The sequence below is a fragment of the Mirounga leonina genome, unplaced genomic scaffold, assembly GCF_011800145.1.
Source record: "Mirounga leonina isolate KUSES-001 unplaced genomic scaffold, KU_Mleo_1.0 Mir_127, whole genome shotgun sequence".
In the NCBI taxonomy this organism is placed as follows: domain Eukaryota; kingdom Metazoa; phylum Chordata; class Mammalia; order Carnivora; family Phocidae; genus Mirounga; species Mirounga leonina.
The window spans coordinates 62640268-62663294 of NW_023270316.1; the positions used below are offsets into that span (position 1 = coordinate 62640268).

The 23027-nt window shown below is 33.8% G+C and overlaps 1 protein-coding gene across 1 annotated transcript in view; it reads right to left on the bottom strand.

The window, feature by feature from the left end:
- The window catches only part of COG6 (component of oligomeric golgi complex 6), an 89677-nt gene that overhangs the window by 11941 nt on the left and 54709 nt on the right, over nucleotides 1-23027 (bottom strand). Inside the window, exons 14-18 of the mRNA XM_035003492.1 lie at nucleotides 11132-11263; nucleotides 10623-10790; nucleotides 7787-7894; nucleotides 6009-6062; nucleotides 3158-3237 (exon numbers count right to left, since the gene is read on the bottom strand). Coding sequence (XP_034859383.1) covers nucleotides 3158-3237; nucleotides 6009-6062; nucleotides 7787-7894; nucleotides 10623-10790; nucleotides 11132-11263 — 542 coding nt within the window. The remainder of the gene's footprint in view (nucleotides 1-3157; nucleotides 3238-6008; nucleotides 6063-7786; nucleotides 7895-10622; nucleotides 10791-11131; nucleotides 11264-23027) is intronic.

A 23027-nucleotide genomic window follows, 5' to 3' on the forward strand; every position in this document is an offset into this window, starting at 1 on the left:
TCCTTAAACCTATTTTCTATACAACTTTGCTTCCTGGTTATTTAAACTTATTCAGTAGTTTATTTTGATGCTGAGGGATTCAATCAAAATCTCTTTCAAAGGAGTCAAACTCTAGGACAAAGAAAAGGGAGACAAGAGTGATAGGTGTCCCAAAGGTACTGCAACCATAGTAAAGTGCAGGAGAGCAGAATATTAACAAATTTTTAAAAAGATTAAAAAAGAATATTTTATATTACAAAGCTATTTCAAATAAACAATTGACATTTTAAATAAAATATGAATAGAAAATAAGTTGGTGACATAAAAATATGAAATTAATTTTGATTAAAAATGAATTATCATTTTGAAAAGGTTCAAAATTTAGCTGAATAAAAGTTCTGGTCCTATTGTCTCAAATGTTTTATAAATAAATACTGTGCCTCTACAGTAGCAGAAATAAGGATAAAAGTTAATTTTGAAAATAAGAAAATGCCATCAATCAAAAAAAAAGGGAAAAAAAGCAGTCAGAAAATCTGCTTTCATGGTGAATCTTAACTGTATAAAATGTCCTTTATTTTCAAAACAGCCCTGATTTTTACAATAAGTAGCCAAATTGCTATCACATTTTTTCTTCTGAAAATATATTCACAGGTTACATTTCAATTTTAGAATACTTTGCAAATAACATCTTAGAAATTTTCTGAATGAAAAAAGTGATATTGTTAGGTAGTAACCAATTTCTCTTAGTTGTCCTATTATTATTTATATGTGTATCTCAATTTTTATTTTATTTTTTTAAAGATTTTATTTATTTATTTATTTATTTATTTATTTATTTATTTATTTATTTATTTGACAGAGAGAGAGAGACAGCAAGCGAGGGAGTGGGAGGGAGAATCAGGCTCCCCACCAAGCAAAGAGCCCAAAGAGCCCGACGTGGGGCTCAATCCCAGGACCCTGGGATCATGACCTTAGCCAAAGGCAGACGCTTAACGACTGAGCTACCCAGGCGCCCCACGTATCTCAATTTTTAAATGTCACTATATTAGTAAGAATTTATAACAGGATGTTAGGTACATACTATAAAAACAAAATACTAATTTAAAAAATTTAGATTTTAAAACAATATACCAAAAACTATGTTCATTTGGTTGTTAATAAAACAACAAAATTTACATTATTATTATTAATCAATAAAGCAGTAAAAGTAAATGGAAAACTAAAATACTTCAGTAATAGAAGACAAACATCTGATTTGAAATATCATTTAAGCTTTAGAAAATCTGAGGAGTCCTCACAGATAAAGAATTCAGATAGAGTCATATAAAGTGCTTAATCCCACTGCTAGTTCTGTAATTTTACTTTAAATTATTATTAAAGTTTATGAAAGGGAGGGAAAAGTCTATTTAGAAGTATCCCTGAGTCTAAGGACATACACTTTTAAAATTTTGATGAATGCTGTCAAATTGTCCTCTAAAAGGATTGTACTAATTTATATTCTCATCAACAGCATATGAAATAATGCCCATTTCCCAGACCCTTTCCATTAGCATATAACAAACTTTTTATTGTCAGTAATCTGACAGGCAGAAATTCTCATTGCTGTTTTAATTTGCATTTTTGATCATTATTATGTTCTCATATATTTATTTGCCACTTGCATGTCTTCTGTGAATTATCCAAACATACAGTGCCTGTTTTTCTACTGTTTTGTCCTGATTTGTGGGATTTTGTTCAATATTAAGGGTAACTTGTCTGTTACATAACTTGCAAATACTGTTCCACATTACTGTTTATATTTTAACTTAGTTTATATTATTGTTTTCTGTGAAAAAAACAAACTTTCAAGTGTTTTGTAGCCAAATCTGTCCATTTTCTCCTTTATGGCATCTTGGCTGCATGCCATCCTTTATAAAACACATTAAAATTTCCCCTCAATTGGCATATTATGAAAAGAATAATGGTATGTTTTATATTTAGTGATGCCCCAAACAACTCAACACTCAAATACTAAGACTGAAACATGTGGTAGAGCTGCAGATATTCATTTAAAAAAATAATTTAAGAAACACACACAACAATTTGAGCCATGGCATAATGGAGTTTCTTTTACCATCTCTCAGGTCTTTAGCCTTCCATTATGTAGATAGTATGAGATCTTTCAGAATAATAAAATATAAAAGTAAAAAAAAAAATTAAAATCATTCACTCTAACTACACCTAATATGGGAAAATTCCCTAATTCTATGCCTGAGAAAAAAATGGTCCATCCCATTTCCAGCCAATTCTAATTGATATCAAATTTTTCTGCATGTTGAGCCAAAAGCTGCCTCCTTGCTTTATTTATTGCTGTAGACCTACTCCGCGGAAAAAGAGAAAACAAGTGTACCACCACCTCTGTACCACTGCATCCTTGCAGATAATTGAAATATTTTCTTCAAGTTTGATTGTTCTTTCCTTATTGTACTTTTTAATATAAATATCTGTTCACATGTCTAAATGACCCAACAGACTATAATCTCCATGAAGACAGTGCAAATGTCTTTTAAATCTTAATCCTTGGTGCCTGTTATGTAGAAAGCATTTAATACACAACTGGGTGAATGGAAAGAAAAAAAAACGTATAGAGTTGTCTAATTTCCTACTTTTAGAAAATTTAAATTTGTCAATATTTTCCTTGTAATCAAGAAAGTCAGACATAATGATCTGTTTCTTATGTGATATTCTAAGATTTTAATGTATAGTTCTTTGTCTTGAACACATTCCTGATAAATATGTGATATTGAACAATTAAAAATATATCTACAGATCCAAAATAGTCCATAAAGTAGTTCATCTGCACTGTGCAATTAATATATTATTGATCCCCCATGACATTTTCAATGTCATTGTGACATGTTAGTTAATATAAGGGAATTTGGTATTATGGCTTTACACATCCAATTATATTCATATTAATTTTATAAACCACTCACTAAATAGAGATTTTGGAGCTGTATACACGCAAGCAATAAGTATGAACAGAGTCAGGTCAGATCTCCTAGGGGACCTCAGGCATAAAACTAAAGATCTTCAATGGTAAATCTATTCTGAAAATAAATTTTTTCTAAGAAATGTGCTTGGTATTTTTAAAAATATATGAATCTTCACCACCTAGTTGCAACCAAAAAATACTTACTTCACTGTGGTACTTAGAAGAAAGTTCAGCTGTGGCATCAGCAAGCTGTCTGGGGCTGAGAGGTAACGATCAAACTGAACCTACATGAAACAGAGAAAGAGCAAAACATAAAGTGCATATATTTGCTAGTAGACATCTCAAATACAACCATCACTTATAAGGGTTAAATCTTAGCAAATATACTATGGTACAAATAATGAGTTCTTTGTGATCAAAATGAGATATTGCTTCAACAGTCTAACTAAAATTCCCTAAAGTGTCAACTTCTTAATGTAGTCAGTATCAGCAATAACTACTTTTAAAATTCTGAATCCAAGTCATTCATCTTAATCTCCTTCACCAAACTTTTGAGTAACAATATTAACAAGAAAGGTCATCAGATTTCAAGTCTACCTTACTTTCTTAAATCCACTGTATTTGTTAATTGTTAATTTACCTATTCATTCAACTAATATTTATTGAGTACCTACTATTAGGAAGGTACTATATTAGGTAAAGTGTGTATAATGGTGAGCAAAAGAGGCCAGACCCTAGCTTCACAGAGCTTATGATCTACTGAGAAAGGTAGTAGACAAATAATAATGTAAATAAAATATAATTACAAATTGTGTTAGATGCCATGAAGGAAAACACCAAAGTACTATAAAAGTGTAAATCAGGAGGATGGACCTAGTTTCTGTGTTTGGCAAAAGAATCTGAGGAAAGGACATGTGAAGTGAGATCTTAAGAGATGAATAGGGATTAAGTAAGAGAGTGTGTAGTGGGAGCTCAGGGGTAGCATGGATAGGATAGCATGGATGAAGGCCTGAGGTGAGAAAGAGAATGGCTAACAGAGATCGGTTCATGTAGGTCTCCTACACTTTTTTAAAGGATTTTAATTCTTATTGGTAAAAGCATTTAGGAAACCATTGAAGGAGGGGAATAATCTGATTTAAGTTTTAAGAAGCTACATCTGGCTACAGCAAGAAGGAGGGAAGGTTGTAATGGTAGATGCAAGGATACCAAATAGGTGGCTATTGAAGCATCTTAGACCACAAGGACAGTAACATGGTAGATAGAAGAGGAGATATTTGAGAGAACTGGATAGTAAAACCATCAGCATTTGGTTAGTGACAAGGTGGAAGGGCTGACTCCCAGAGCTGGATCTGTATAATTTAATTCACAGCATTATCACAATTCATAACTGTATTCTTTTCACATTTATTTAGTTGTGCAACAGCTACACTCCTTACTAGATCACGTCTATTTTCATCCCAATTCTTAGCAGGATGCCTAGGAAACAGAAGATAATGTTGAAATGATAATGGACAGATGCTCTTACCACTTTGTGTTGGGAAACATGGAAAAGGCCTGGGGGTGGGGCAGGAAAGACTCAGAAGAGTTCAATTCTGGGATATGCTGAACTGAAGTGCCCTGAAGCAATTCAAGTGAAGGCAACAGACAGTTATATATAGAATGATGGACCACACACAAAACAAGTTTAAGAAGAAGCACAAAATAATTTGTAATGGGATTTAAATATATTTTGTGGGTTTATATTATGGACTGGATATGTGTTGGTGGGAGAGAAAGAGAGGGAGGAAACACATTTATTGATTGCTAACTAAGGTTACTGATCTTTGTAATGTGTAGACTTATGTCCTCGTTTGGGAGGGGGGTGGAATACCTTGAAGTGGGACTACTGGGTAGTATGGTGAGTGTATATTTAACTTTCTAAGACACTTATCTTTTTAAATTAATCTAAAATTTATTCATTTTTATTTATTTTTAAACTTTTTAGAATAAAATCTTCGTATTTTTATAGTTTTTACTGTGATGTTTGATGAACAGAAGTTATAACTATTACTTCTCTCTATGTGTATATATATTCTTTTATCATGACATAATATTCCTTATTTATCTTATTTAGTGTTTTTAAAATCTATCATCTAATATTAATATTGTTGGCTCTGCATTCTTTGCATTGTTAGGTATCTTGTGGGCTTATCCCTTTCATATAATTTAGCTCTGTAAGATGATAGGTAACAAAGCCTTGGTATCAAAAGTAATCCAGGAGAACTGTGTGCTAAAGTCAAGCCATTGTGGTGAGTATTTAAATACTTAGGATAGGATAGGCAGTGTAGTAGTTCAGAGTGTCAGTACTAGGTTGAATGGGTTTGTTCAAAGGATTAGAGTTAATATATGAAAAACACTAGCATGCTCAATAAATGCTAAAGACACTGTTGTTATTACTGCTGCTATTGTGTAATTACTGCTGCTATAAGTGTATTATTACAAAGCTTCCAAACAAGATCACCCTATGTTGGCTAAACGAGTGTCACATGACTGGTGGATATACACACATGCCAAGTATATACGTAAGACGTGGAAATGTGTTACAAGAAGTGGCGCTCATAGGCGTGCAGGCAAGCTCCCCACTTGAAAAGAAGGAAATAAAGTGGAGTTTGAGGAGTCTCACACTCAAGAGTAATATGTTATTTTAAGACTGGAATCCAATTTCAGTTATCACCTCAGGAAGAAATCAAGAACTATAAGCCAAAGATCACTAACAGTAGGAAGTCTTCAATGATATATAGTCTAACAACTTTTCATCTGTCATTCCTGTTTCTCCATTATGTTAGAAGTAAGACTCTGAAAATCAAGAAAACCTAAACAGGAATGATGAGGAGTTAGGGTAGAGTGGAATATTACTACAAACGTATGTCTTGGTCAGACCTTAGTTCAAGGAAACATTATTATCGCACCCAATGTGAATGTAGTATATCAAGAGATAAAAATTACCACCCAAGACAAAATTAATAATAATCAGTATAGAGGAAACCTATGTCGAAATGCTTTACTATTCACTTACCATTGCAGCCTTCAGTGCCACAGAATCTAGGTTGGGCAAATTAGCTAAAGAGCCCTAAAAAACAAAACAAAATGGCAAAAACAAGATGTAAAAAAAGGTGCTATAGTTTCAGTTCATTTACGAAATATAGTCTATTAATAGATTCCCCAAATTTGGAAATTCAGCTCCTTTCCAAAGAACTCAAGTGTCATCTCTTCAACCTCAACTACAGTAGGTTCTATGACTTGATCATTTTTTTTTTTTTTTGAGAGAGAGCGCGAGCAGGGGAGGAGGAGAGGGAGAAACATAGGGAGAAGCAGGCTCCCCGCTGAGCAAGAAGCCCGATATGGGACTCGATCCCAGGACCCCGAGATCATGACCTGAGCTGAAGGCAGACGCCCAACCGACCGAGCCACCCAGGTGCCCCCTGGATCATTTTTATGTAACTAGCACGAAGGCACGCAATCATATTTGTTGGAGGGAGTGACAAACCCCAGTTTATTAACAATGGGAATACCAGGACATTTCAGATTTACATATAAGTAAGGCAAAACGCAAGGAAGCACTTAGAAAATGTCAGTAAATCATGGAGGCTTGAAGTTGCACTCTGACAACTTTAGGTAGTATAAAACAGCAGCAGAACTGATTCCTCTTTGGTAGAAATTTGCTTGCTGCTTTATCAGAAAAAAACATTTGGAACTGGTGATTTTTGAAAGCCTCATTTAAAAGTTCCTGGACTATAAAATATTCATCATGTTAATGCCATTTAAATGAGTTCTCTGCTTTTTATTTTATTTTTTTTAATTTAATTTTATTATGTTATGTTAATCACCATACATTACATCATTAGTTTCTGATGTAGTGTTCCATGATTCATTGTTTGCGTATAACACCCAGTGCTCCATGCAGAACGTGCCCTCTTTAATACCCATCACCAGGCTAACTCATCCCCCCACTCCCCCCCCCTCTAGAAGGCTCAGTTTGTTTCTCAGAGTCCATAGTCTCTCATGGTTCATCTCCCCCTCCGATTTCCCCCCTTCATTTTTCCCTTCCTACTATCTTTTTTTTTTTTTTTTTAACATATAATGTATTATTTGTTTCAGAGGTACAGGTCTGTGATTCAACAGTCTTACACAATTCACAGCACTCACCATAGCACATACCCTCCCCGATGTCAATCACCCAGCACCGCCCCCCATCCCTCCCATCAGAGTTCTCTGCTTTTTAAAGAAAGATCCTGACATAGGTTTCTCGGGTTCCCCCATTCCCTTCTCTATTTCCACTGGAGTTTTATAGCTTAACAAGATTTTATGCTGGCCTCAAAGTATTTACCTTTCCAAAGTAATAGACCAAGATTCACTAAGTTAAAAAGGGGACAACTGCATTTACACAGTAATCTATGCATTCAATTAACTGATAGTGATATAGGACTCTGGAAAATTTATCAGTATGAATATCCTTTATACATTTTATAATACTAAGTTTTTTTTTCATTATTTTTAACCAAAATTACCATAGTAAAAAGGACAGTTAATATTTGGGGTCACTCTACAACATCTCAGGTAGTCATCTAGGAACTGTACATGTATTTTCTCACTTTATCTTCAGAGCAACCCTATGATACAGATATTAATATCACCCCAATTCCACAGATGAGGAAAGAGACACAGAGAGATAAGTCACTTTCCCAGTGAAAAACAGCATTAAGTGGCAGAGCCAAGATTCAAACTAGAGTCTAGCTCTAGAACTACCATGCTCTAAATGGGCATTTCTCTAATTAGGATCTCCCGTGTGCTTACCTGTTCAGGCTTATGTTGCTGTACGGTGTTATAGATAGAACTCAAGCCTGCTCTAGTTAAAACGTAAGAAGCTTGCTCATTTATAAGTGTGTCCAAATGTGCTTCAATCTAAAATAAAACACAACAGAAAGAAAATATTTTAAAAGAGGAATAGGACTGATGAGAGTAGAAGTAGACCACCCTGGAGTGAGCTCTTCATCAGGGACTTGCTCCTTGCAGTGGCTATGAGGCCAGACCATGAGGCACAGGAGCTGCTTCTGTGACAAAAGCTTTTCCTTCCCCAAAGAGGAAGTCCTTCTACAAAAGGGAGAGAAAAATCTCACTTTAAAAATGATAACTAAAGAGGACTCCAGGACTAGCCACTAGTCAAAAAATCTGAGTTGCCTGTCAGCTCTTTTAAAAGATGGCACTAAGCAAAACACAAACAAAAAACAAGAAACACTAAAAAATAACAACAGTGTAAAATAAAATATTTAGGAAGACTTCTGGGAAGATGAAGGCCTTATGTTCCTGACCTCCACATTCCCTTACCCTCCCAACTTATTGGACTGACTCAACCAATCAAATGTGCCGTCTGGAGAAGCAGGTTTGTTATAATTAGGGGAGAGCTGAGGACTCAGCAGGAGGTTGGTCAAAGATTTCAGGTTTAGGAACTGCCCATGAAGATGTGAACTAGCAGATGTGAGTTGTATATGCTCACCCACTTTGTATTATCTTTGAGGAAGCCATCCAATGCAATGGGGGCAGAATCCACACAAATGGACTACCCTGATGGGTTGAAGTATCCCCTAGTGGGAAGAAATCTGCTGCTCCCTTACTTTTACCAGTATAGGCCCGAGAGTTTGGGATTCTTCCATCTTTTCCTGACCAGGGAGTTCCCTCAGTTTTACCAGTTTGTTTGCCCATGGCACAGTATACTAACTGTGCTCTTAATATCTGAATGCTTGCCGTTGTCCAAGTAAACTCCAATAGCTGAGCCCTTCCCTCTTAAAAAACTTAAAACTAACTTAAAAGAGGTGAATATGTTCTAAGAGAAAACCCATCTGAATAATTAGAACAAATATCTTTTCCGGAGGCAACTCTATTAAAAGACACAGAGTACTTTAATTTTTTTTTTAAGTGAATGTCCAAGAAAGTACAATTAGAGCCCTTCAGTCACTAGACTTACTGGAAATCAAAGAAAAACAAGAAGTGCAAATATAAACACTTAATGAAAGAGTTACTGCTAAGAACCAAATGAGTATCTGAAGAAGAACAGAAGAAAAGTAATACAGTAACATCAAAGAAAGATTAAATTAAAGAGATATAAAAAGAAATCAGAAGAGAGATTCTGGAGATAAAACCAACTAAGGGCAGGAGCTTCAGAATATAAAAAGTAACAGATGGAAAAGTGATAATTAATTAGATAGTAAAAAACTTTATTGAGCAAAAGAAAGGGTTGAATCTTTAGACTGAAATGGCTCTGCAAAATCCAAATGGAAATAACAGAAAAAGAGACATACCAAAAAATATCCTGAGGAAATATCTGAACTCAAAGGAAAATCCGTACAAGCTTCCAGATGGACAGAAAAAGTCACCACAAAGAAAAGAGCATCAGACTAGCCTGAACGCCTTACTTGAAACACTGGAAGAAGGCAAGTAAGAGTGGAAGAACATTAATAGACTACTGATAGAAAAACTCTGAAAATCAAGAATCTTTTTCTCCACAAGGTGAACTTTCTTTGGAGGGCCTAAATAAACCACATCTTCCAGTATCAGCATCATTGTACAGTCCTCTCTCACACTGACTCTGGGCTGGCCCATGCAACAAGCATTGGCCAACAGCCAATCAGCAAGCATGGAGTAAGTACAGGCTGCCTAGGCACTTACACACTGGGGCTTATCCCCTTGGAATGCAAAACATGACCATGGAATAGTTAAGAAACACAGATAATTGGGGATAAAAGAGATTGATGAACACCTGATATATCTGAACTTCTTGAGAAAAGATTTAGACAAATGGTAGAGTTTGGGGGTTGAATTAGTGATAAATACAGTAAAAACCAATGAATTAAAAAAAAAAGAATTTTATTAATTCCACAAAAAAAGAGTTATGTAAGGAAGGAAAATTAATCATACTTCATTATATTTCTTTTAAAAGAAGGAATTAGAAATTAGAAAATATCACAAGTTTAGATGTATCAAAACTTATTCCTCAGAAACCCCTAAAACTTTACAAATGAATTTTTACCATAGCCACTGCCAAATTACTTATATACTTGTAATAACACAGAACATTCAGAGTTTATTCTTAAAAACATTATATTTACCAAAATCCACTATTTCAAAATCAGAAGCCAAGTATCTGGTAAATTTTACAAATGGCTTTGTTTTAGCCACTTTACAAACTCTTAAGCGATACCATTTGGCTTATAGGACTAGAGTCACCGGTATAACAAACTGTAATGTTTTGCCTAACACTGGTTTACACATAGATAAAAATATATCTGTCCTCTGTAACACCTTCTGCACTAGCTAGAAAGCTTGAAAAATATAGCATATTATTCACAGTTCAGAAACTGAAATCTGCATACAGAGTAACTGTTCCAATCAATAAGAAAAGCTTCATTCCATCATCACAAACTATGGTTTGAATAAAATGTCGTATTTATTATATATTCTAGCTTCCCCCAAACAAATCCAAACTACCGAGTGTGTGTGTATGGACTTCCATCAGATTATACCAAAGGATTTATAGAAAGTAGGTCAATGAAATTGGATTAAAGCCAGTAACTGAGATCATATACAGAAAAAAAGGCTCTATCACAGTGAGCTGTCATCTTATGGTAAAATTTACCTGAAACTGTAGCATTTCTAGACGTCTGTCAGTGAACTCAAACAGAGCTAGTGTTGTCTTCATCATATATAGTGAATTGACCATGAAAGTGGCCATGTCAGCTGTGCCTAAATTGCTGGCAGATACAGTACACATTTGGAGGAGAGGATCCAAGACACATGATAAAACCTTTAAATGAAAAATAAAATGAAATTTATTTTTTTTTATTCCCCAATCAGTGATACAGGCTTGGGTGAACAGTACTTCAGAACGAATATCAAACTAACTGGAAGGGGGCCAACTTACAGAAGTACATTTCAAAAAGATTAAATGGTGCAGTAGTCATAATGTTTTTTACAATGAGCATCACTGAATAAAATACTTTTCAAATTAAAGAGAGCTGGTTTAATATTTGAAGGAAAAATCAATGAGAAGGATTGTTAAAATGTATGGGTTATAAAATGCCAGAATTTCAACAGAATGTATAATAGGGAGCAATAAGTAATTGTTAAAAATGATTTATAACATACTTGCACAAAGTCAGCTTGACGGGCATCTAATGGTACGACTGAAGAATCGTGAGATGCCAAAACTTCACGCAACAACATGAGTGTCTGATTTAATGCAGAACTTGGTCCAAGATCAGGTGGTGGGAGTTCAACCTAAAATAAAGGGTGGTTCATCCACTGCTTACATTTTTCCACTAAATTTTAATGTATAAATAAATGCAATTCATTGTAAAATAATACATATAAAAGATGTAAAGCTTTGACATATTATAAAACCTATAATTTATCAGTAGCTTATACTAATAAGCATAGAAAGTGACACAGAAGTTTTTTGTTATATTATTACAGAATATATTCTTCTCATAGCAGTGTAGAATTTGTACTTCCAAAATTCAAAAAATTATAAGAAAACTTAGTGGTCTTTGAATTGTAGAATTATATTTTTATACAAACTTGAAATGGATTACTGTTTTTTTTTTTTTTTTTTAGCCCAAGTCATAAGAAAAAGGCAATCCAGAAACCACCACTCCCCCAACAGTAACATAACTGAGAATCGTCATCCATCCCAGGCCCAAATCTCAGAGATTTTGGTTCAATATGCATAGGTTTGGGGCCTAGGAATCTATCTTTCAATAAGCACCACAGGCAATTTTCAAGGGATTGGTGTATGGGCTACACACTTCACAAAAATGCAGTACACACTGTATTCTACACAGTATAACACTGCCACTAAAATCTTAAGAACTCAAGTTAAAGATTAGTTTTACATTTTAGATTACCATTTACTAGTTGTGTGGTCCTGGGTAAGCTCTTTAACTTCTCAGAGCTTCAGAGAGATTCTGTAAGGACTAAGTTGGATTGTTGCATCTAAACTACTGGTAGAGTACTAGGCACTTAGTAACTGGAAAGTATGCCAAGTTCATTACCCCTACTTGCCAGCATCATGATATCCAAAAAGACGTCCCTGTGAATTTTTTAAAACACATTTTTCTGAGTACTTATAATATTAATATAGACAGATTTTGTTTTATTTATAAAATCTCATACTTAGAAGTCCATGTAAGAGATTATAGCCTTGTATCAGATAGAAAGGTGTAAGAATTTATAAATATCTGGGTTTATGTTAAGAATGTTTTATATAGAAAAGTTAATACATAAGTGACATCAGCAGAAATGGTGAAGTATGGACCTCTGAAAATCCTCCCCTCCTTCACAAAAGCAACAAAACCAAAAAATATAAGACATGCAAAGAAACAAAAAAATATGGTCCATGCACAGAAAAAAAAAAAGTCAATAGGAACTTTCCCTGAGGAAGCCCAAACATTGGAGTTACTACTCAAAAACTTTAAATCAGCTATTTTAAATATGTTCAAAAAACTAAAGGAAACCATGTTAATGAACTAAAGTATGAAAACAGTGTCTCATCAAATAGAGAACATCAATAAAGAGATAGAAATGATAAAAAAAAAAAAGTAACCAAATGGAAATTCTGTAGTTGAAAATCTCTAAAATGAAAAATTCACTATAGGGATTCAATGGCACATTTGAGTAGGCAGAATAAATGACCACTGAACTTGAAGATAGGCCAATTAAAGTTATCCAGTCTGCAGAATTGGAAGAAAAAAAAATGAAAGAAAGTTCAGAGCTTCAGATACCTACGGAACACCATCAACGTAAGCACAATGGGGATCTTAGAAGAGAGGAGTGCAGAAAGAATATTTGAAGAAATAATGACAAAGACTTCACAAATGTGATTAAGACAAAACATTAATCTAAACATTCAATAAGCTCACAAACTCCACACAGAATAAACTTAAATAGATCCACACTAAGACACATCACAATCAAACTGTCAAAAGACAGAGAATTTGAAAGTAGGAGAAAAGTAACTGGTTCTGACAAAGGAAGCTCGTAAGATTAACAGCTGATTTCTCATCAGAAAACATGGAGGCCAGAAGCCACTGGATGGCATAGTCGAGGGCTGAAAGACTATCAACAAAAGATTTCTATATTCAGTAAAACTATCCTTCAAGAATAGTTGACGGAGAAATTGACATTCCCAAGAAACAAAAACAAAAACTGTTCACTAGGAAACCTGTTGCACGAGAAATATGGGAAATCCTTCAGGCTAACGTACAGGGACACTAGAGATAACTTAAATTCATATGAAGAAATAAAGAACATCAGTAAAGGTTCTGACATAGATAAATACAAGACAGTATTAATATACTTTCCATTTGTAATTCCTTTTTTCCCTTATTTACAAGACAACTGCATGAAGCAATAATTATAATTCCATGTTAATGAGCACATAATGTAGAAAGATGTAATTTGTAATAATAATAGTGTAAAGGAAGAGGAAAACTAGGCTATGTAGGAGTAAAACTTTCATGTGCTATTGAAAGTAAGTTGGTATTAACCTGAACTGTTATAAATTAAGATGTTAATTGTAATTCCCATGGCACCACTAAGAAACTAACTACACACACAAACTTTCACTCACATATATTTAAATAAATAGTAAGGGAATTAAAGTAGTATACTAGAAAATATTAACACAAAAAAAGGCAATAATAGAGGGACAGAGGAACAAAAACAGTTAAGACATACAAGAATAGCGAAATGGTACTACTTTATCAGCAATTAAATTAAATGTAAATGGATTAGACATGCCATCTAAAAAGCAGAGTGGCAGATGGATTTTTTAAAAAGAATAATCCTACTATCTATATGCTGTCTTCAAAGAAACACTTTAGATTTAAAGACACAAAAAGGTTGAAAGTGAAAGGATGGGAAATGATAAACCTTGCATACAAAAACCAAAAGAGTTACAGCAGCTATACTGATTTCAGACAAAATAAACTCTGAAGACAAAAGTTGTTACTAGAAACAAAGAAGGGTATTTTATAATGTTATTAAGAAGACATGACAATTACAAACATGTGTGCATTTAACAACAGAGCCCCAAATACATGAAGCCAAGATTGAAGCCAAAATTGAAGGAAAAGTATCTCTCATGGCAAATATTTATTTCAAGTTTCACATCTCTTTCAGTTTTATTTCTTTTTTTGTATTAAATTCAAATTGAATTAAGAAAGACTCCAGAATACGAAGTCATCTCCTATAAAAGTATTTTCTATTCATTCATCCAATTTAAAAAGATATATAAAATGTTAAACTGATGGCAATGAGGGGCACCTGGGTGGTGGCTCAGGCAGTTAAGTGTCTGCCTTCGGATCAAGTCATGATCCCAGGGTGCTGGGACCAAGCCCCACATTGGGGTCCCTGCTCAGCAGGGAAACTGCCTCTCCTTCTACCACTCCCCCTGCTTGTGCTCTCTGTCAAATAAATAAAATCTTAAAAAAAAACTGATGGCAATGATGGTTATTTAAAATTATTTCTAAATGAAGGAATTTTTGAAAACTTTCATCTTCGTGTTTTTCTGCATGGTTTGAATCCTTATGAATTTATGCATATCAATTTTACAAAAATAGAGCAATCTATCACCCAAACTGAATGAAACATGTCAACCTGTTAATAGCAATTAATTCAGGATTAACAAGGGATGGATGACCATGATTTTGTTCTTTGTGCTTTCAAATGTTTTAAACTAAACTATTTGTTATTAAAGTGTACTTAAAATTTTGGAAATTTTAATTAGAATATATAGGTATTACATATACATGCATGCATATACATAAGTAATATAAAATGCACAGAAGCTAGTCAAATAAAAAATGACTCAGGAATCTTTAGATAAGTATAAATCAGTAAGATTTGCCAGCACTCTAACAGCTTTAATACAGAAATAGGCATCTATATAAACCAGAGAAATTTGTGTGTGTATGTGTGTGTGTGTGTGTGTCAGTCTCCCAAAACCTTTCATAAAAAGAAAAAATAATAATCAAGAATTAACAAATCCTCCAGGGAAGCTTCAGTACAGCTACATACACTGTATGACTAAGACCCTAATGTTTAATGTGCAATTTTCTAAGTTATAAACAATAGTATCATTTGGAAACAAACAAAAACCTTAAAGATTATCTTTCAAAAATTCATAGTTTTTCAATTGCCAATCAAAACAGAAGGCCGATGAGAGAAATCTTATGTACCAATAAGAGCTGATGAGAAACCTCTTTTTACCCTCTTGAATTAAAGGTCTTTAAAAGCTGTGCAAATTTAAAGCAGAAGTCAGGCCTCTGTTAGCAGAGCCAATGATAAATGATACAAGTACTACTTGAACTCACTTCATTCAACAAACTGACATTCTGTGAAGCGATTTTACACACATCTATCAGATCAGCAATAGCTCAGAATCACACATCAAAGGCAAAGTGAGAATTATGGCAGTTTCAGATAAACACGATTTATAATTTTATAATAATGTAGTAAAAATAATGGATAGAAAATTGAAAGAAGAAAAATATTTAATTAATTCAATTTAATTTCATCCAAGTGAAATGTATTTCTAATGGTTAAACTTCATATAAGATAGTGTGGTATTGGTGCAAGGACAGACAAACCAATGGGAGTAGAATAAACTTTATAAAACAAATCCACACATTTATGGTCTTGTAATTTCTGACAAAGTTTCCATTGCAATTCAGTGGGAAAGGCTTGCCTTTATAATAAATGGTGCTTGATCTACTAGATATTCAAATGGGAAAGATTTTAACCTTGACTCCTACACCTCACGGCATACTCAAAAATTAATTTGAGATGGACCAAAGACCTAAATGTAGAAGCTAAAGCAACGAAGTTTCTTAGAAAATATATGTAAGGATAACTTAATGACCTAGGGCAGGAGAAGATTAAATGACTAAAAGTTAGGATATAGGACAAAATTAAAATGAAGAACTTCTGTTCATCAAAATACACCATTAAGAGAGTGAAAACACAGGTTAAAATTGGGAGAAAATATTTGTAATGCTTATTTGTACCCAGAACACATTTTTTAAAACCCTCAGAAATCAATAAGAGAAATACAGATAATCCAATAGAAAACTGGGTAACAGACTTCAAAATACACTTCACAAAAGGGTAATCCAGCAACCAATAAACATATGAAAAACTGTTCAACATCATTAGTCTTCAAAAAAGTGCAAATCACAAATGAAATACTACCACACAATTTCCACAATGGCCAAAATTAAAAAGATTAGCAATATTGAGTACTGGAGAGGATGTAGAACAACTGAAATTCTCACACATTTCTGGTGGATTAAATTGATACAAACACTTTTAAAAATGAGTGGCAGTACCTACTAAAGTTATCAGTCCTATCACCCAGATATTCATTCCTGTATATACACATGAGAGAAATGAGAACTTACATCCATCAAAAGTCATGGACAAGAATATTCATAGGAGGGCACCTGGATGGCTCAGTTGGTTAAACGACTGCCTTCGGCTAAGGTCATGATCCTGGACTCCCTGGATCGAGTCCCGCATCGGGCTCCCTGCTCAGCAGGGAGTCTGCTTCTCCCTCTGACCCTCCCCCCTCTCATGTGCTCTCTCTCATTCTCTCTCTCTCAAATAAATAAATAAAATCTTAAAAAAAAAAAAAAAGAATATGCATAGGATCCTTATTGACAATACCTAAGAACTGGAAACAATCCATGGATATAGTGTCCATCAATATACTGTGGTGTATTTATATAATTGAATTATTACACAATAATTTAAAAATGAACTACTGTAGACCACATGGATGAATCTTATAGTTATGTTAAATGAAAGGAGTTAGATCCAAAAAAGTTCAATTGTATCAAGCTATTTATGTGAATTTAAATAGCACACAAAAACAGGAAATAGAAGTCAGATAGTGGTTTACCTTCGGGGTTACTGAGAAAAGGCATAAAGAAGCCTTCTGAGGTGCTGGAAATGTTTTATGTCTTGATTTGGGTGGAGATTAATGAGCACATACAAATAAAAAATTCAACTAACTGTACACTTAAGATCTGTGTACTGTCAGTTACATCTCCACTTAAAAAGAAAGTTCATTTGATATTTGTTTATATTTGTAAACACTGAGAATCAACAGTGTTTTATAAAAACATCCAAAATTCATAAACAAAGTTACCATTAATAATTATTAATGTACAAAAGCACTTTATGAAACACAATTCATAACTTTATGTACATTTTCCAATTGATAAAGTTGAACTATAAAAAATTCACTTTTAAAAACATTTAGTCTACTGAAAATTTCACATTCCATATGTTAGAACCTCGCTTTTTAAAAAATGTATAGAGCTAAAAACTAAACAGTTATTCTTCCTGTGACTGTTCACCATGACACTTTTTATCCCTGATATAGAGAGGTGCTCTTTTTTAGAAGCACCATAAAAATTCCAAAAGCTGTTTTTAAGACATCATTCCACTGTAAACTTTAGTTCTATTCTTTCAAATACCTTCCATTTAAGGTCTTCTAATTTTCTGTTCTGTAGTTTCTTAGAAGGTCACTCACCCATCTTCTTTCAAAAATAAAAACAAAATCAGCAAACCAAAAAAAAAACAAAACAAAAAAACCAAAAACCCTATTTTTAAACTCATTTCTTCATCTTATATATAGACTCCTTTTGCCCTATCTACATACATGTATGCTCTAGCAATTGACAATAAATAGAACTGAAGTGTTTTTTAAAATCATTTTACTGAGGTATGATTGATATAACAAACAGCTGTATTTATTTAATGTATATAATTCGATGAGTTTGGAGATCCGTATACACCCATGAAACCATCATCAAATTCTAAGCCGTAAAACATATGCTTCACCTCCAAAAATTTCCTCTTGTCTTATATTTTTACTTATGGAATTAAAGTTTTTAAGTCGATAAAAATATCCACAATGAGTCTTTTTTTTTTTTTTTAAAGATTTTATTTATTTATTCATGAGAGACAGAGAGAGAGAAAGAGAGAGGCAAAGGGAGAAGCAGGCTCCCAAGAAGCAGGAAGCCCGATGCGGGACTCGATCCCAGGACCCTGAGATCATGACCTGAGCCAAAGGCAGACGCCCAACCATCTAAGCCACTCAGGTGCCCCACAATGAATCTTAAAATGCAAACTAACATCTGTTTGAAATAACTTCAAATAATTACAACTTTTTATTTCATATAACTTTATTTAAAATTTAAAAAGCATTTTAGCTGAAATTACTGTTTTTGTTTGTTTTTCCGAACAGAACAATCTGTAGGGAATAATGTAAAACTCAAACTATTTATCTAGAACAGCATTTCTCAAACTTTAACATGCATACGAATGAGCAGGGAATCTTGTTAAAATGCATATTCTGATTCAGTAGGTCTAGGCTAGACTAAGATTTTCGAATGTCTGAGAAGCTCAGAAGTGAGGTCCAAGCTGCTGGTCCATACACTACACTTTGAACAGTAAAAGGAGGTTCCGAACACTAACTTAATACTAGAATTTAAGTCACAATTCATTTAAAGGACCATTTAGTTTAGTTCCCCCCCTCCCCCCAGAGATCTAGGTAAATTAACCCTATTAATTTGATTTGGGTTTCATGTTTTTTAAAGATTTATTTTATTTATTTGAGAGAGAGAAAGAGAGAGAGTGCCTGCGCACACACCAGTGAGTGTGAGTGCGGGGAGGGGCAGAGGCAGAGGGAGAGGGCAAGCAGACTCCCGCTGAGCCTGGAGCCAGTTAGGCTAGATCCAGGACCCTGAGATCACGACCTGAGCCAAAACCAACAGTTGGATACTTAACTGACTGAGCCACCCAGGTGCCTCTGATTTGGGTTTCATTTACGACATATCATATACTTTTAAATTAGAATTGTCCTATCGCTATAGTGAAATATAGTAAAATAGTGAATATAGCAAATGTCTGTCTAGCTTAAATTGATATGAAAACACAGGTTAAAATTGGGAGAAAATATTTGTAATGCTTATTTGTACCCAGAACACATTTTTTAAAACCCTCAGAAATCAATAAGAGAAATACAGTGTGTATTACACACTGTAATACACACTGTGTATTTTGCAGCATAGATATATAGAGAGAGTTCCCAACTAATGACGACTCAACGTAGAATTTTTTGACCTTACAATGGAGTAAAAGCAATATACATTTAGTAGAAACTGTACTTCAAATTTTGAATTGATTTTTTCCCCCAGGCTAACAAGCTGCAGCTCCCAGTCAGCCACGCAACCACAAGGGTAAACAACTGATAACCATTCTGTACCCATACAACCATTTTGTTTTTCACTTTCAGTACAATATTCAATAAATTGCATGAGATATTTAACACTTTAATTATGAAATAGGTTTTGTGTTAGATGATTGTGCCCAACTGCAGGCTAATGCAAATGTTCTGAACATGTTTAAGACAGGTTAGGCTAAGCTATGATGTTCTATAAGTTAGGTGTATTAAATGCATTTTCAACTTATAATATTTTTAGGACATAAACCTATCATAACTAGAGGAAGATTGTATTACCTTTAGACATTGCTAGGTTTGCAGTTATGAAAGTTTCAAGACAGCCTGATAAGGAAGGGAATATACATACTTGACTACTTAAGTGCTTCAAACTGCTTTGTTAGGGAAAATGTACAACTGTCAATAAAATGATGTCCTTGAATTTTCCTTTTTTCATGGTGAATAAAGAATTAGTTCAGAAATATGTCTTTTTAAAAGCACAGAAGGAGGGGCGCCTGGGTGGCTCAGTCCTTAAGCGTCTGCCTTCCGCTCAGGTCATGATCCCAGGGTCCTGGGATCGAGTCCCACATCGGGCTTCCTGCTCAGCGGGAAGCCTGCTTCTCCCTCTCCCACTCCCCCTGCTTGTGTTCCCTCTGTCGCTGTGTCTCTCTCTGTCAAATAAATAAATAAAATCTTTAAAAAAAAAAAAGAAGCACAGAAGGAATCATATAAAGAGTTCATTTCTGGCTATGCCTTCATTTTAAAGGTTGTTCTTCCCCAAAAATTTACTATCCACTTAAAATTTTATTAACAAAAATTTCCGCTTGGGTGCTTTGCTGATGAAGACCATTCTGAGTAAGTGTTGTTTTCTTTATAAGGCCAGAATCTTTTTAAAAGAATTGAATGATTTACGAGATGTAGAATAAGAGAAAGATATAATTAATATAAAATACGGAACATTAAAATTTAATGAAAGAAAGATAATTCTTGAAAAAAACCTGAAATGGCTGCAGATGTAAGCAACATTCAAGCTGTAAAAAGTATCATATTCCAAGCTCAACTTAATGTTAAAATATCCCTAAATATAGCCCAATTCATATCTGAGAAAAACATTTCAGGGCACAATTATTGATAATGGTAACAAAAACCAAAAATAGTCAAAACCCATGCACTGCTCTAAACTCACGTAACTTGTACTTAAAATATTCAAGTTACAATTCCTTTCTTTCCCTGTTTATCCCCTATCCTGTTCTAGGTTTTAATTGAAAGATGCCATCCCTTATTATCCATTTTATTTTTCTATTTTATTATCCATTTTATTTTCCTATTTTCTTGCAACTTTCATTTTAACTTTATAAGAGAAATAAAACACAGAAGAACTTAGTAGTTTTTTGAGTAAAAATAAAATAAATGGGTAACCATTTGGGAAAAATAAATAAGATCCTTCCTCCCCAGCATGGACAAAAATAAACTTCAGGTAGATTAAAATTTTGATGTAAAAATGAAACCACAAAAACACCTAAGAACATGAATCTAAATAATTTTATTAAATAATCTAACATTTTCCCATTGACAGATGCTAACTTTATCACATATTAAATTCTAAGTGTATTTTCTGATTGTCCAGAGTTTTTAAGCATCACATCCTCCCAAGAGAGAAACCATATAGAAAAAACTTGAGACTTAGCTATGTAAAAATTAAAAGTAAATTTGTTAGAAAATACTACAGGCAAATTTAAAGGCAAATGATGACTTGGAGAAAGTATTTTTAATAAAAATGACAGTTGATATTCTTTACACATGAAGAAGAGAAAACAGTTAAGACAAAACCCAGTAGAAAAATGGCAGAGGACATAAGCAATTCACAAACAGCCAATAAACATACTTTAAATGTTCATTCTCAGTAGAATCACTGAAATCCAAATAAAAAAACAGTGATACCATTTTTTGCTCATATATTGGCAAAGATATTTTATAATGTCTATTATCCATTGTCAACAAGAGCTGGCAGTTCAAGTAGGAGGAAGTATGGTAGATTTGAGGAAATAGGTAAAAGAAAGGTAAATGGGAGTCGCTGCTTAAGAACATGTAGGACTGCCATTATGGTGGGCTTTGCTGATGTTGGAAATGGTGAATTTTAGTGAATCTAGTCTGCATGGTTACAAGATTTTCTTGAGCAGTGCTCAGCAGTCAGAGTATACAAAAGAGAAATTGAAAAGCTGAATTCAGGGTGTTTTTGCAAAGGAAGGATGGTAAAATGAAAAGGGTGCAAGAGATAATAGGCTAGCAGAAAATGAAGGGTAGGAGTCATTCTTGTAACCAGTATTTATTAAGTCCCATGTGATCTGTCATACAGGAAAATTATTTTTTCCTTCTTTATTTACCTATGTAACCATCTTAACCATATGTTAAGAAACCATATGTTTGTGTGTCCAATATTAAGTGCTCACTAAATGTTGGCTATGATTTGTAAAAGGCATCATTCTGATCAGTCAGTCATTTGTTAACTGAAATATAACACACTTTTTTCCCTTTTACTGAAATATATAATTAACATATATGATGATTATTCATTTTAATGTGTACAGCACTAAGATCTGACTTATATATTTTGTGAAATGATTATAATAAATTTAGTTAACATCTACCATATCATTTAGATTCAATAAAAAGACTAGAAAAAAAATTCTCATAATGAGAACTCACAGGATTTACTCTTTTAACAACATCATACAGCAATGGTAACTACAGTCAACATGTTGCACATTATATCCCTAATACTTATTTATCTTATAGCTGCAAGTTTGTACCATTTGACCATCTTTCTCCAATTCCCCCTCCCTGCAATCCCTGCCTCTATAACCACAAGTCAGACCTCTTTTTCTGAGTTTGGTTTTTGTTTTGTTTTTTGGATTTCACATTTAAGATCATACAGTGTTTGTCTTTCCCTGTTTGACATCACTCTGCATAATGCCCTCAAGGTCCATCCATGCTGTCACAAATGGCAGATTTCCTTACTTTCTTATGGCTTAATAATATTACATTGTGTGTGTGTGTGTGTGTGTGTGTGTGTGTACCACTTATATATCTGTTGATGAACGCTTAAGTTGTTTCCATGTCTTGGCTATTGTAAATAACGCTGCTATGAAGGGGGTGATTTTTTGGGTTAGTGTTTTCATTTCCTTTGGATATATTCCCAGAAGTGGAATTGCTGGAACATATGGTAGTTCTATTTTTAATTTTTTGTGAATCCTCCATACTGTTTTCCATAGCAGCTGTACCAATTTATGATCCCACCAACAACCATAGCAGCTATACCAATTTATGATCCCACCAACAAGAACAGAAGCATTCGTTATTTCTTGTCTTTTTGATGGTGGCCATTCTGACAGGTCTAAGGTGGTGGTATCTCATTGTGGTTTTGGGTTGCATTTCCCCATGATTAATGATGTTGAGCATCTTTTCATATACCCACTGGCCCTTCATATATCTTCTTTGGAAAAATACATATTCATGTTCTTTGACCATTTGCTAATTAAATTGATGGCTTTTTTCTATTGAGTTGTATGAGGTTTTTTTTATACATTTTGAATAATAACCCATTATTAGGTATATGGTTTATAAATATTTTTTCCCATTTGGTAAGTTGTCTTTTCACTTTGTTGATGGTTTCTTTTGCTGTGCAGAACTTTTTAGTTTGATGTAATCCCACTTGTTTAGTTTTGATTTTATTGCTTGTGCTTTAGGTGTCATATC